General features: G+C 44.4%; 1 protein-coding gene across 1 annotated transcript in view; it reads left to right on the plus strand.

Annotated features, from left to right (window-relative positions):
- Window positions 1-15,145, plus strand: part of LOC142499998 (dynein axonemal heavy chain 11-like) — a 362,984-nt gene extending 347,839 nt beyond the window's left edge. The window contains exons 76-78 of the mRNA XM_075610053.1: window positions 9,499-9,611; window positions 13,329-13,469; window positions 14,432-15,145. Coding sequence (XP_075466168.1) covers window positions 9,499-9,611; window positions 13,329-13,469; window positions 14,432-14,679 — 502 coding nt within the window. The 3' untranslated portion in view covers window positions 14,680-15,145. The remainder of the gene's footprint in view (window positions 1-9,498; window positions 9,612-13,328; window positions 13,470-14,431) is intronic.
- The last annotated feature ends 55 nt before the right edge of the window (window positions 15,146-15,200 follow it).

The raw sequence follows: 15,200 nt of genomic DNA on the forward strand, positions 1-15,200 counted from the left end.
GGCGGAGAGCGAGCGAAGCCGGGGTGCCGGGCAGGCGGAGAGCGAGCGAAGCCGGGGTGCTGGGCGGGGGGAGAGCGAGCGGAGCCGGGATGCCGGGCGGGGGGAGAGCGAGTAGGGTTGCCAGGTGGCTTGTCCAAAAATACTGGACACAATGGTGAAAGGTGCGACGAACTCGAGAATCGTTGGGGAGGAAGAATGTTATTTATAAATGACCTGACTGTTATGTCATTTGTTCTAAATTTCACTCCAAGTATTCACCAATTTGCACCAATTTATATTCTATTTCGTAAAAAATCTGGGGAGGAGTCTTCCGAGGATTGTTTTAGGGAATAGAATATGAAATAGTGCAAATTGGTGCATGCTTAGAGTGAAATTTAGAACAAATGACGTAATGGTCAGATCATTTATAAATAACTGACCTGCAGTCATACTGTCATGGTGAGCAATACTGATCTTACTGCTCCTCCCAAATTCCAAGATTGTTGCACCCCCTCCTCATCCTCTCTCTCCCCTTGTCCTCTCACCCTCCCACCCCCCTTTGTCCTCTCACCCCCTCCCTTCATCCTCTCTAATCCCCCCTCCCCCCTCCCTTCATCCTCTCTCACCCCCTCCCTTCATCCTCTGTTACCCCCCATCCCTGTCATTATCAGTACAGTAGCTTTCAAATCCAGCTTTAAATTGCATATTGAATCATGCCATTGAATAAGTAACCTGCTCTGCCTTCTGATGATCAGTAAGTAAGAGTGCTGCTTAGATTGCAATGCTGCTGTGATGAGAGCTGATTTATGGAGCCTTTCTGAGAATTTACAATGGTGGTTATTTTTAAACACACACACACACACACACACACACACACACACACACACACACACACACACACACACACACACACACACACACACACACACACACACACACACACACACACACACTGAGATACACACACACACACTGAGATACACACACACACACACACACACACTGAGATACACACACTGAGACATTCACTCACTCACACACTGAGATACACACACTGAGACATTCACTCACTCACACACTCACTCAAACACACAGAGGCACACACATATACAGACAGGACACAGGACACAGACAGAAAAACAGACACACTGAGACACACACATACACTCACACACAGGTACACATACACACACACACATATACAGACAGGACACAGATAGACAGACACACACTGAGACACACAGACACACACTGAGACACACAGCCTCACCTCTCTGCTGCATGCTTTTCCTCTGCTGTTTGGCCCCACCCCCCAGGTTCCTGCCACCTCCCGATTGGCTGAATTACACAGCAGCAACCAATCAGAAGCTGCCCAGCCCCCTAGCAGCAGCTGCAGCCCTGCTCTATCCCATGTCCGGACGGGGGGGGAGAGCGAGCAGAGCCAGGGTGCCGGGCGGGGGTAGAGCATTGCTGGGCACACATGGGCCGGGCGCGTGGGGCCCCCCTTTGCTGTGGGGCCCCCGGGCAACTGCCCAGCGTACCCATACGTTAAGACGGCCCTGATCCTTGGGTCGAGCGTAAGAGGCGATTCGGTGAGTAGGTGTGTAACGGGAGATCAGAGTTGAGATATATGTAGTGCAGAGGGACAATCCCTGCTAGGAACAAAGTGAACGAATTCCAGTGTTGAATAAGTTTAAGAAATCTCATCTAGTTAGTTGATGCATTTCTACCCAAATCTTACACCTATAGCTATTTTTACTTTATTTATTTTTCAAAGTTAGACTTGGGAGGGGTTTGATATCCTTTGGCTGCTCCCTTTTGTGTAATTTCACTGTGTGATCAGCAAGTCCGTATACAACTAGAGTGCCCCTTCTCCACCTCCCCTAACTGTATTGGTTCTGTGTAAAAGACAGGGCAGGAAAAGGGTAGAAAAAAACCACTTGATTGACACTTACCCATTCATAGGCCCCAAAGAAATCCAACTGGCCAAGTATGTGGGATTGCACATTTAAAGGAAAGGAGGATTATTTTAAATGTTATCCTTCAAGGCTCTACATTGTTCTACCTCCCCCTCATCTCAGCTCTAATATCCTGCTATGCCCCTTCTGAAGGACATTTCGTCTCTGCTCCGTTTGTCTCTGTAGCACTCTTGCATCTCTAGAAATTCTCACTTTTGGATACCTACCTGTAGAATTCTCTTACCCCCACCTCAGTAGGGCACACACTCCTAATTCCCATTGTTTAACCCTGCTGTTTATTGCGCTTGTGAAACTTTCTATATGATCTCCATGTACTGTCTTGCTAATTCTGCAATGAGCTGCTACATAAACATCTACATACAGCTACATACATACATAATACATACTGTACATACATATGCAGAGATTGATAGGAAGCCGGCAGAGAGATTTCAGATCAAAAGAAGATATGAGTCTGAAAGAGCAGGTGAGGATTCTTATTTATTTATATCTTTTACCAGGAAGTAATACATTGAGAGTTACCTCTCGTTTTCAAGTATGTCCTGGCAAGGAGTTATGATAACAGATACATGGTTACAAATCTATGGGTACATTAGGTCAGGGAAAAGCAATCTATTCCCCCTGCGCCCTCCTGCCGGCTGTCCTGCTCTCCACGCACCCACCTCCCTCCCTCCTCCTTACCGTGGTTCCCGGCGCCTGGGCAACATGACGTCACGTTGCCATAGCAATGTGACGTCACATGACCCCGCTGCGTCATTTCACGCCGCGTTGCCATGGCGACGCGTCTACAGATGCCGGATGAACCACGGTAAGTAAGGTTTAAAGAGGCCTTCGCCGCTTCCCCGGCACTTAATTTAAGTGCCTCCGGGAAGTGTGCAGAGCCTCTGTAAACCCCGCGCCCCCTGCAGTTAATCTCGCGCCCCCCAGTTTGCGCACCGCTACATTAGGTGAACATGGTTATACATTTTATATAAAGACATTGCATTACATTAGGTGATCAGGGTTATACATTTTATATGAAGATATTGCATGAACAGTTTATAGATAAAATAAGATAGGCAGGGGTGGGATTCAGAAATTTTAGCAACAGCTTCTCTCTCACCGTAGTTGCACGCGCAAGGGGACATGTGACCAGGGCAAGCGCAACAAATTCAAAATAATGTCTCACCAAGCAGCTGAGCGCCATGAACTCACAGCACATGTGCGCCCACGCTGGTCAAACACATTGTCACAGTGTTTCATTGCACTGAGGCGCTCGCTCTCAGCCTGGACAAGCCCTTATTCAGGAATAATAGCAATCATTGGTCAATTGAGATAACTATTGACATTATCAGTGGTTTAACAGAGTTTAAGGGGTGGTTGTTGAATCACTTTTAACTATACATACACCTCTAGTATTGAAGGGTTTAACTTATTTATCAGACTTTTAATATGGTGTATAATAAAGATTAATAATTTCAGTGCTCGTGCTTTGTGAATCCCACTGGAGGAATTAAACCAAAAAAGAATGACACACTGGAGAAGTTTCTATGGGAACATCATGTTCTCTGGTTCTTTTCTCAGGAGTGTGATATACCAGTTATCCATTCCACCTAACAATATGCACTTTACACTAACCCCTACTGCTCCCGCCGGTTATATGACGTCACCTGGTGGTTTAACGGTGCCCCACTCACTTGGTAACCAGAAGAGTTAACGAGAAGAGCCAGAACCAGAAGAGCAAGGCCGGCCAACTACTCTTCAACCAGCATGGATCGCGTGACGCACCAGCCCAGGATTCCGGAGCGCCTTTGCGCAACTGAACTCTGCAGCTTCCATACTTCTCCCCTGACGCAGCGCCGTGAAGGTCTTCAGCAAGAGATTGGCTCTCCCCGTCGGGTTCTCGCACAGCTAGCCTCGGTTCCTTGCACAGCTAGGCTTGCGCAGGATGCAGGACAGAGTCCTAGAGGGTGGCATTAAGGGCCAGTCGCACCGGTTCGGCGCACTTTGAAAATTTTAGGAACAGGTTTGTGCGAACCGGCTGAATCCCACCACTGGTTATAGGCGTGTGTAACAGTTACGGACCATATTAAAATGTGAGGCAGCTTTCAGATTCTAGCAGCATTCTGAATAGATTGTAAGGGAGAGAGGTGTGAGGCAGGGGGACCAGTTAAAAGAAAGTTGCAGCAATCATTATGGGAGAGAACGAGGGCATGCATTAGTGTTTTAGTAGTCGAGGAATAGAGGAAGGGGCCTATCTTTGCAATGTTGCAGGGGGATAAGCTGATTTAGTAACGGCATTTATATTAGAAGAGGAAGGAATCAAATGTAACCTGTAGGCAAGGTACTTGCGAGACTAGATTAATAACAGTGTTATTGGGATTTGGGACTGGGATTTAAAATGGTGAATCGTGTTTTATTCTGCGCTCTTACCTGATACTATATTACGGCTCTCATGTGATGTCTCGCATGATACTTCATTTTACAGCTGTACCTTTTCTGTTATACAAAAAAAAAAACCTGCTGCTTTGTCCCCTTTGGTCAGAAAGTCGCAACATTTGTATCTGGGAGCGGTCTCTGCCTATTACAAAGCAATACAGATCTTCTGATATCGCTATATGTGATCTTTTTATCACGCCCAATAAAGATTTTGTACTTTGGCTGTTAAGTACACCATGTAGAGGCAAGAACAATGAGGCCTTTTTCACTCCGTTGCTTTGAACGTTATGTGAGAGAATTAAGATAAAGAAAGATTTGTTTGACAAAATCAATACTGACATTCAAACACTCCAGTCAAATCTGCTTTCGTTAGCAGTTATTTTGTTCAAAATTCTTCAGGAATCACATAATCTTACGTATACGTGGGGTGTACGTTACCCCCAAAAAAACATACATTTACTGTAGTTTTCTGTAATGATTATCCAAAGGCTATTTATTATGAGATAGTGAAATATCAGGGTTACTGTACTTATACGTCAACAGGGACTGCAGTATTAACACTACAAATCTGTTCCAAAGTACCATGACTGCAATGCATTGGCCCTCTAGTGCCGAAGATAATTTAATGTTAACGTAGTTGTAAAAAAATATCTTGTGGGTTTGTGACAGTTCATGGTAAGGAGTCCTGCTTCAGTGCTGCATGGCAAAAAGAAACATATTGTATGGGTTGACCGTAAGTTGGGCCTAACTTCCGTAATTACTGTCTGGGTGGCCTCCAGCCGTGCCACAGCATCCTCCGCCACTACGCTGCCTCCCACTGACCTCCCCTTCCACGCTGACTCCTTCTGCCACCCGCAGGTCAGGAAGGGGCCGAGGGACAGAAGGGAGAAGAGGAGGGAGAGAAGTGAGAAGGGGATGGAGAAAGAGTGAGGGCGAGAAGGGGAGGGAGAGAAGTGAGAAGGGGCCGGAGGAGCGAGGGAGAGAAGGGGGAAGGGGAGAGGAGAGTGAGTGGGAGAAGGAGAGGTTGAAGAGAGTGAGTGAGGGAGAGAAGGGAGGGAGATAAAGGAAAAGGAGGTAGAGAGTGAGGGTAGGGGTGGGGGTAATGTAGATTCTACATTGTGGCCTGCAAAGTTTCCCCCCCCCCTCATGCCCCCCCCAATCTTATATAGGGTCTATCCTGGGGAAACCTGCTCTGGTTACTCATGGTAGTGTGGTGCATACCTGCTGATAACAAGAGGCCCTGAGTCTCCAGCCTGGTGTTATAGGGGAGATCAGGACAGGCTTCTGAGGTCTTGCCCGAATCGTACTCACGGTGACAGCACCCTCATCTCTTGCAGCCCCCAGAGATGTGGGGAGAAATCTCTGCAGCAGAACTACCTCTTCTTCTTCCTGAAAGATTTCAGCCTCAGGCAAGAAGAATGTGGAAACAGATGATGTTTATTCTGTTGCTCTCTCACACAATCAAGGACAGTGTACAGCTTACACCGAATCAATTCTTAGCCATCAGGTCTTCACCTTTAGGATGTCCGTGGACCTACACTCCCAGCCACCAGGAGCAGTCATTGCTCTTCCCTTACCCCCTGGAAGGGTAAGGGGAATAGTCTTCCACCTTTCCCCGCAGGGAAGACACCCAGTAGGCAGAGCCCTGCTCACTAGTTTTGATAGACTACACCTCTATCATGGTAGAGGCACAACTGGCTACATGGAGGAAGTGCAGCTCATTAAGTCAGTTCCAGTAAGAACCATCCCCCTTTCCCTGATTGGACAACTGGCCTGATTGCACTACCTTCTCTGATTCACTGAGCTGCAAGGTGTGGGGAAAACCCATGATTACTCCTGGCAACCTACTCTTACTAGGGATTACTGCCAGGAGGAGGGCAGACTTATAGCCTAAAACCAGCCAGGGCTACAGTTATACAAAAGACATTTGCTTGTAGATTCTCACCTATCTACAGACCAGCACTATTGCACTTTAATGAATACCCCCTATGTCTTAAAAAAAGGTGTAGTCTGCATTTAATTATACAATATAATTATTATTACTTACAATAAGACAATCATGAGTCTGAAACACAGTTGTACCAAGTAGTAGTGGACAGAAATTAAGAAGAAATCATCATCCATGTTAGTTATAAATCTCCAGATAATGTATAAAAGAAAAATGAATGAAACTTGGGAAGTTTTTGTACCAGTGGGAAATTCTTGATTTTAGGGAACAAATAAAACATTTATAGTGGTCAACAAAAAAAAAGTATAACCTTTTTGTTGAGATTGGGAGAGTTAGTTAATCTTAGCCAAAAGAGTTCAAGGTTGGGTACAGTTGTAGTTGTAATAGATGTATATAACCCATGTGCTAGTAAATCAGTTGGAAATTCTGATTGAAAGGGTCAGAGACACAAACATGAAAGTAAATCTTTTTTAATACTGAGCCCAGACCCCAGTTTCCCAGTGTCAGAACTCAGAACATCCAACGGGTAGTTGACCACTTGACTCCATGCCAGCAGGAAGGACATTGATGACTTCTGCCCATCATCCATGAAGCAGGAGACCAGCTCAGTGTTAACTTGGTGAAGTTACTGTGTGGATTTCAAAGCAGGAGATTCAACATGTCTACCTTGTACTGCACTGTGCTTCACAAAGAAAGTGGGAAACAACAAAATAATAAGCCATGAACTAATGTCAATGTGATCTTGTGTGTGCATTGACATGGTTCTACCAGAAAACACATTTCTTGGTAGGACTGTCTAAAAGTCTTTGCTCTTTTTTTGAGAACGCAACATTTGACATGTATTCCATTAGTGAGCACTTTGTCTTTGACCTTGCTTCAGAGGTCACCTTCACGCAAACACGTAATGAAGCATTTGCCATTGCACTGCACGATTCTGAGACATGTAAGTGGAGCATAGTCTTCATATGTATTAATTCTTCCAACAATTCTTGACAGAATTTTAGATATAAAAAGTGTTTAAGCTGCAGTTATGTCTATTTGTCACCCAACACGCAGAGATTTAGTTGCATGAGATGAAGTTTCTGAAACATGATTAATTGTAAAATTGTCAAAATACTGTATGTAGAATGTATGCGCAAAATAGTAATTTCCAAAAGAGCTTTACTGTACATGTTAACCCTCTTAATGTGCCCTCCTGCACTGTATATGGCATTGAATGATTTAAATTATTCTGAATATTTTTACCTGATCTGCATATTGACTTTTCTGCCAGCCATCAGTTTATATTCACTATACAACATTGTTAATAATATCACTCTAAGGAATTAAGAGCAGCAATTGTGAAAACTAAGTATAGCGCCCGTATCCCTCAGGGGATTGTCACATGCTGCGGCTTAGTCAATAGGGCGGCTGCATTTGCAATAAAGGCCTTTTCAGTGCAAGGGAGCCTGCGCTGGCAGTTCTGAATAGTTCTGAATAGAGACAGTTAAGGCTGCAGTTACATGTTGCTAGGCAACCAGTGAAGCTGTGAGAGATGACAGTTTAGACAGCTTTTAAAAAGAGTGTCAGTTGGAGCTGGGAGCTGGGTGAGTTAGGGTGTGTGTGCAGGGAGCAGTAGCCCCTAGCACTAGGCCTACTTACCCCCAGAGGTCCCAGATAAGTTACCATTCCCCAGTTTGTGGTTGCTTCAGGGACAGGCCCTACGTAAGGAGATCTGCCCCTTTAGCTATTTGGTTAAGTTAGGACACGCTCAGTGTCGAGCAGCCTGATTGCTGGGTCTGGGCTCAGACCCCTCAGTTACATAGAGACTATCTTCGTGAAGGCCAAGCCAAGCAGTGACTGTGGCCTGCCGGTTAAAGGCGGATCCACGTCAAGGTACAGACGGTGTGGAGCTGTGGTGATATTATCCACGCTGGAAGTCACCCCACGCGTAGGAGGACATCACGTCGGATCAGACGGATCCAACCCGGTTGTGTAGCGTTACCCGCGGGCTGGAGCCCCGGGCAGGTATCTATAAATAGTGCACCAACACGTCCAGGGATAGCGCTATCTCCATCACACGTGGGTGGGTTTGGACATAAGGTACTCTGGGGAATACTTATGTTGATGTGTGCACCCGGTGCACTTCTATGTGTACGGCTATATGCATTATTCTGTGTGGTACAATTACCGAAGTTATTAGTATTAGCAATAGTAAACAGTTATTAGCATACACTGTGTGCGTGTCTTATTATTGTGGTTCCTGTAAGAGGACCATCCCACTCAGGTGGGAACCCTTACAGGTGGAGGCGCTGTGTACGACGAATCAGGTAACCCCAGGCTCCCAGTGGCGGAGGTTCAGGTCTTCTGTGAGCCTATCAGGTAACGCACCACACCAGGTAACATAAGTGTAGATTTCCCCACATGGTCCCCATCTGCGATTGGGGGGGGCAAAAGGTGTTACATAAGTTTAAGGATTCTCCCATAAATACTGTACTTACTAATGCTTAATTTTGCGTGAAGTCTTAAGCACCGGTGTGAGGTATCAGAACCTGGTCTGGGATTACTGCCATTGAGTGAATTGCTTTTAACCCCGGAATAGGGTGTGATACTCTGCTTCGGCGCTTAGTAACTTTCAACAAATGTGTCTTCAACAAGAGATTGCACAAGCAAAGCCTCCTCTTTCTCCTCCCTTACATCTATTGGCTCTTTGACAAGGATAGGGTGGGATATGAGCAATTTTGTGCTAAAATTAAAAAAAAAAAAAAAAAAACAATTAACCAAATGTTTGCTTTAAACATATTTACATTTATTTCTGGAAGCCAATTAGATTGTTAACTTATTTATAAATGGTTCTTGGTCGGTCAGTGACCAGCAATTGCATTTTTAGGGGTAAATTCTATATACTCTGAATGAAGCAGCCGTTGAAGCCATTTTCGGTAAGAAAATCCCCATTGCCTTTGGAAACTCTATGTACGCTAGAAAGAATGAAAACAATGGTTACCAACCCAGTATACATGTTTCAAATGCAGGCTGAATCAGCATTAAAAAAAAAAAATAGCAAAAAAAGGAGGTTTGTTAATCTTTTGAATAACATTACTAATTCAGCAAACTGGTTGTATAAACTCACGAGTAAGACGCTTGCTAAAACAAAATCAAAGCCTTACTGAATTAAAGTTTTCCGGTACTCTCTAGGTACACTGATCTTCTCCTTCGTTGTCGGGAACTTGACGCGTGGACTCAGGATCTTTCTCCCCCGAGTGTCGTCTGGATATCAGGATTTTTCAACCCCCAGTCCTTCCTCACAGGTAGGGAGCACATCACAACTCATTAGTAATTTACTGCTACAGTAATTTTTATAATTACTGCCAGGAGGCCTCATTAAATTTGATCTAATGAATAAATATTGTATTTTTCAACATGATTAACAGAACAGCCTAAGCTGTGTGCCATCATTTTCCTCCACGCTTATCATACTTGAATAGCTGTTTGCTATTTTAGAATATATTTATCAAATGATGAATACATATTTTATTGTACTTCAGGATATTAGATATGGTAATTAAAGTGAAGGAACTGATTCATTGGTGCACATATATACAATCACACATATAAATTAAGCACATTACACTCAAAGCTGTTTGGAATGTGTCCTTTAGAAAGTCCACATAAGTTTCTAGTGATTTTATGTGTAGGTTTTTATATGTTCAGTAGTTTAAAATAATCTACAGACTTTCCACCACACATATATTACATACAGTTAAAATGTTTATCTTTAATGTCGCCATTTTCTGTTTAGCCCAATTGCACTAAGAGGTTTGAAAGATTGTAACATATGAACTACTTACTACCTACTCCCTCCTTGGGTACTTTCTTCCATGTAGTCAAATAACAATGTGGCTACCGACCCTTCTCTGCCCAATTATACTGTCACCTATGTATATAATGGAGTGCAGAGTGGGCATAGATTTCTGCAAAGAACACAAATACTACCTATTTTCACTACCATGAAAGTGCATTTAGACATTTGGACAGGACTCCTGAGAGATGGCCTTTAACGTGAGCAATAGAAGAACAAGAGCAGTGTATATAAGGCATAGATGTCTAAGTGCATTGGCTGCGCAAGATGAGGCAGTCTCTGTGACTGAATCCAAAGGATATTGAAGGCATCTTATTTCCTGCACACGTTAGCAGTTTCTTTGTTTTGTAACATTTTCCAGTGGGAATTACAAGAAAATATTATTGTAAATGAGAAATTAACAGGTGAAGCATGTACTGTACATCTTGAAGACATGACATTTTTTTTAAAATGTATTTTTCTAGCCTCCTGTACTATACCAATTAGTAGCAGGGCCGCAGACAGATTTCCCGGGGCCCAGGACTACAGTTCTGTCTGGGCCACCCCCCCCCCCCTGAACCCCATTTCACACCTCGCTAGCCCCCTCTATTTCCCTCCCTCTTCCCATGAATTTCTCTCCTCCGTCTCACCTCTCACTTTCTCCATTAATTACCCCACTCACTCAATCCCCTCACCTCACATGTATTTCTCCCCTGCGTCTCACTCTTACTTCCTCTTTTCCTCACTCATCCCCTCTCTCCTCTCCCTCCCTCAATTACCCCATGCTCACTCAATCCCTGCCCCCTGCCTCACATGTATTTCTCTCCCTTGTGTCTCACTCTTAGGCCGCGGGCTAAGCGCTGACCCGCGCTCACGCTTGGCAGTGAGCCCCTGCAGCCGCAATGAGAACGGCTTTAGCAGCGGCTTCCGCAGGCGTGCGGAGGCGTAGCCGACAATTTTTTTTAGTTTAAACGCTCACGGGAGCGCAGGGCCGGTCACGTGAGCGGTTCACCCAATGAGGGCGAACCAGCTCCGTGACGTCTCTGGCCCGTCTCCCCACGGCTGAAGTCTCTATGGACTCAGTCTTAGGCTGTGGCCATGGTACAGCAGACCAGCGAACAGACAGCCTTAAGGCAGTGTTCGCGTCCATGCGGCGTGCGTGCAGAAGTGGGCACACGTTGCGCAATAAATCAGTTCAAACTGATTTCTTGGCGCGACAGGCCAGTCACGAGCCCAATGAGGGCGAACCAGCTCCGTGACGCCCCTCGGCACGGCACGTCCACCATGGCCAGGTATGCGGCCGCTCACTGACCAGCCTCCGCACGGGCGAAGGCACCATGGCCACAGCCTTACTCCCTCTTTTCCTCACTCACCCCCTCTATCCTCTCACTCCCCCACCATCAATTACCCCACTCAATCCCCCGCCTCAGACTCATTCTCTCCCCCCTCACACAATTCCCTGCACAAAATATACTAAAATAAATCACCCCCAATGCAAAAAACCTCCCACCCCAAATACATACAAAAAAAACGCACCCCCAATGCAAAAAACTTTCCACCCCCAAATACATACAAAAAAAATCCCTACCCCCCAAATATATACAAACCCCCCAAATATATACAAAAAACCCACCTCCCCAATACATATAACTGCCCCATACATATATAAAAAAACAAATACATATCAAAAAAGACCCCAATGCTGATAAAAAAAGCCCCCCAATACTCATATTAAAAAAGCACCCAATGCTCATATAAAATAAAAATGCCCCAATGCATCTAAACAAGAAAGTCCCCAATGCATAAAAAAAAACAAAACAGTACATAGTAAAAAAAAACAAACCCAGTACATATTAATAAAAAAAATACATAGTAATAAAAAAAAAACAACACTGTACATATTAAAAAAATTGTGCAAAAAAGGGGATAATGTAGTGCTAACAAAATATATATTTAAGTGAATACCCAAATGTTCACCGTGAATTAGTGAAGGGTGGCAGCCATTAAGTATACAAGACTGACTAACAATGTCAGATATATACACTATACAAAAAAAAAGAGGATATACTCGGCGCCTAGTGATAAAGTCCATAGGTACTGTGATGATTGTCACACTGGTGCAATATACAACCCTCAGTTATTGTAGACAGATGTTCTGGTTGTTGCAATCAGAATTCAGTGATGATGGATTCCCAATGCATGAAATGAGCTAAACAAAGATATATAGCCTAATACTGTAACTTAGTTGAAAGGCACAAAGTATTGCGGTGGATAATCTGAGAGTATCCCCTCTCATAGACGTCAGGATAGCCGGATAGTCCGCGTGGTGCGCCGCGTCCCAGACCTGCTGATGGCGACGAGTTGTCAAACTCTCTGACGGAGCTGAAGGGTGCCTGATTCGCGCCGTTTGCTCCTACTGCCTTCCGTAGGCTCCGCAAATTAAGTGCCTGGGGAGCTGCAGGGCCTCTGTAAACCTTTACTTACCTTGGCTTCACAAGCGTCACCATGGCAACGCTATGTCATGCCGCCGGAGCCGAGGTAAGTGGGGGCGCGGTGACCGCCGACAGGGGGGCGCAGGGAAAAAGGTTTGCGCCCCCTGGTATATTACACCAGTGTGACCATCATCACACTACATATGGATTTTATTACTAGGTGCAGAGTATATCCTCTTTTGTTTGCCGGGGAGGATGACAGCCGAGGAGGGAGCTGCCTGGAGGGCGGAGGGGGCTGCCTGGGGGCTGGGGGGCGACTGCCAAGGAGTGGGGGTGAGGGGGTGACTGCCAGAGAGGGTGATTGCCGGGGAGGGGGCTGCCGGGGGGTGACTGCCAGGGAGGGGGGATCGGTGACTGCCGGGGGGGCCAGGCAGCAAGGCAGAGCAGTTTCCGCCAGGCCCCGGCTCTCCCCACCTGCAGACCCCTTCCTCTCTGTCCCACGCCGGACCCTCTGACTTCAGCGTGCACCGGGCTTCCTACTCATGGCGCCACGCGCCGGAAGCTAGGCCAAGCTTACTTCCGGTGTGCCGACATCAGAGGGCCCGGTGTGGGACAGAGAGGAAGAGGCCTCTGCCAGTGGGTAGTTGGGGAACGGCGGCAACTGCTCTGTCCAGCCACCAGGCCCTGGACACCGGCTGTCCTCCCCCTCTCGGCGGCCCTGATTAGTAGTAACAATTAAAAACTATTTTTTGCAGCGGTCATGCAAAGTTTAGCTCGTAAAAATGAATGGCCTCTGGATAAGATGCATCTTACGGTGGATGTCATGAAGAAATACAAGGAGGAATTTTCTCAGCCTGCTAGAGAAGGAGCATACATATATGGTCTTCACCTAGAAGGTAGGAACTAGAAATTCTTAGGCAGTCTACACCTTGTTGTTTTTTTTATGTAACTTCTTTAATTGCTTAATTTACTCCTTCTCTATTCATTGGCAGTTCACTTCTCTCTCCTTCTAAAACCAAATCAGATGAACCCATAATTATACTACTATTTCAGCCCTGTGCTACTTAGTTTAGGCTTGTATTCAATAACAGCTGATAAATTATTTAATTATTGATATTCAGTGATATTCATCATTATCAACATTGCTGCATTTACTAACGTTTTTTCCAAAGCGAAAATGCTGTAATAGTTTTAATTATTCTAAATGTAAGTGAGCATGTAAATGACTTTTTATCGCTTAATTAGCTACTCCGTTATCTCTCATCACTCCAATAGCTGTATTGCATGAAAATGTAGTGTGTATTTTTAGCACCTACTCCAGAGAGAGAGAGAATGAGGGATGGAAGAGAGAACAGTAATAGAAAGAGACCAAGGAAGAAAAGTGATGTTAACATAGATAAGAAAAAGAAAGAAATAGAGAAAGAAGACCAGAGAAAAACATAGTGGAGGAGGAATGAGATATGAAACAATGGGTTGGGTAATAAAGGATGATGGAACGAAAGGCATTTCTTGCAGTATAATCTCCCAACATCCCTGATCATTTTGATAGTCCTAAGTGTTATATGGCAATCTGCAACGCCTACATTTTATTTTCTACCATGTTCGAACCTTGTGTCTTTAGTTTAGAAGATATTCAAATAGGGCTGGAATTAAGTTAAGAACCATGGAGCTAAACATTGTGGGTCATCTTTACCAAGCAGCCTTCTGCCACTGGAAGACCCCTTACAGCACATGCAAGTTAATGGGCTGTAAGCGGTCTTCCACGCCAGGTGTCTTAAAGCATTCATGACTATCTTTACTAAGCAGCTTTCTGCCATGAGTTTTTGTGTAATTTATTTTTATATCTACTGTGTTGCAGGAGCACAATGGGATGTTCAAGGTGGACATATTGCAGACGCTCGCTTAAAAGCTCCAACTCCAATCATGCCTGTCATCTTTGTAAGAGCCATTCCCAATGACAGACAAGAGATGAGAAACATATATGAATGTCCGGTGTATAAGACAAAACTAAGAGGGTCAACGTATGTGTGGGCTTTTCACTTAAAGACTAAGGAAAGACCATCAAAATGGATTATTGCTGGTGTTGCTTTGCTGTTAAGTGTGTAATTTTTTTTTTACTCTAATTGCTGTATTGTGAGTTTCTGACCTGTTGAAGTATGTGTGAAAGCACTTAAAACAATTTAGTACTGATGCACTGCACTGTCTGTATTGCACAGGGTCAAATTTCAGTCAGTCCTCAATTATCCTTTTCTTCAAATAGATTCACTCACAATTAAGTTATCAATACCAGAAAATATTAAAAAAAAATATGGAGATATCACATAGACAATGCATTATTTATCATTATGCTAATGTATAGGATTAATGTTTTATTAAATGCTATGTTTGGTGAACAGGCAACCTGCCGTAGCCTTTATTTTAAAACACAGAATATATTGGGTTTTGTTCGTGTCAAAATATCACACTCCTCAAAAAAGTTAATGGGTAACTTAATTAAAAAAATATTAATGGTTGAAGAAGTTTAAAAAGGTAATCCAAGCTGCTTTAAAAAAAAAAAAAATATCATTGCCTGTATGAAATAAAGTTATAAAAAAACCATACACGTAGGATATTGCATGGCTTGCTCC

This window comes from Ascaphus truei, chromosome 7 (assembly GCF_040206685.1).
Source record: "Ascaphus truei isolate aAscTru1 chromosome 7, aAscTru1.hap1, whole genome shotgun sequence".
Classification (NCBI taxonomy): Eukaryota; Metazoa; Chordata; class Amphibia; order Anura; family Ascaphidae; genus Ascaphus; species Ascaphus truei.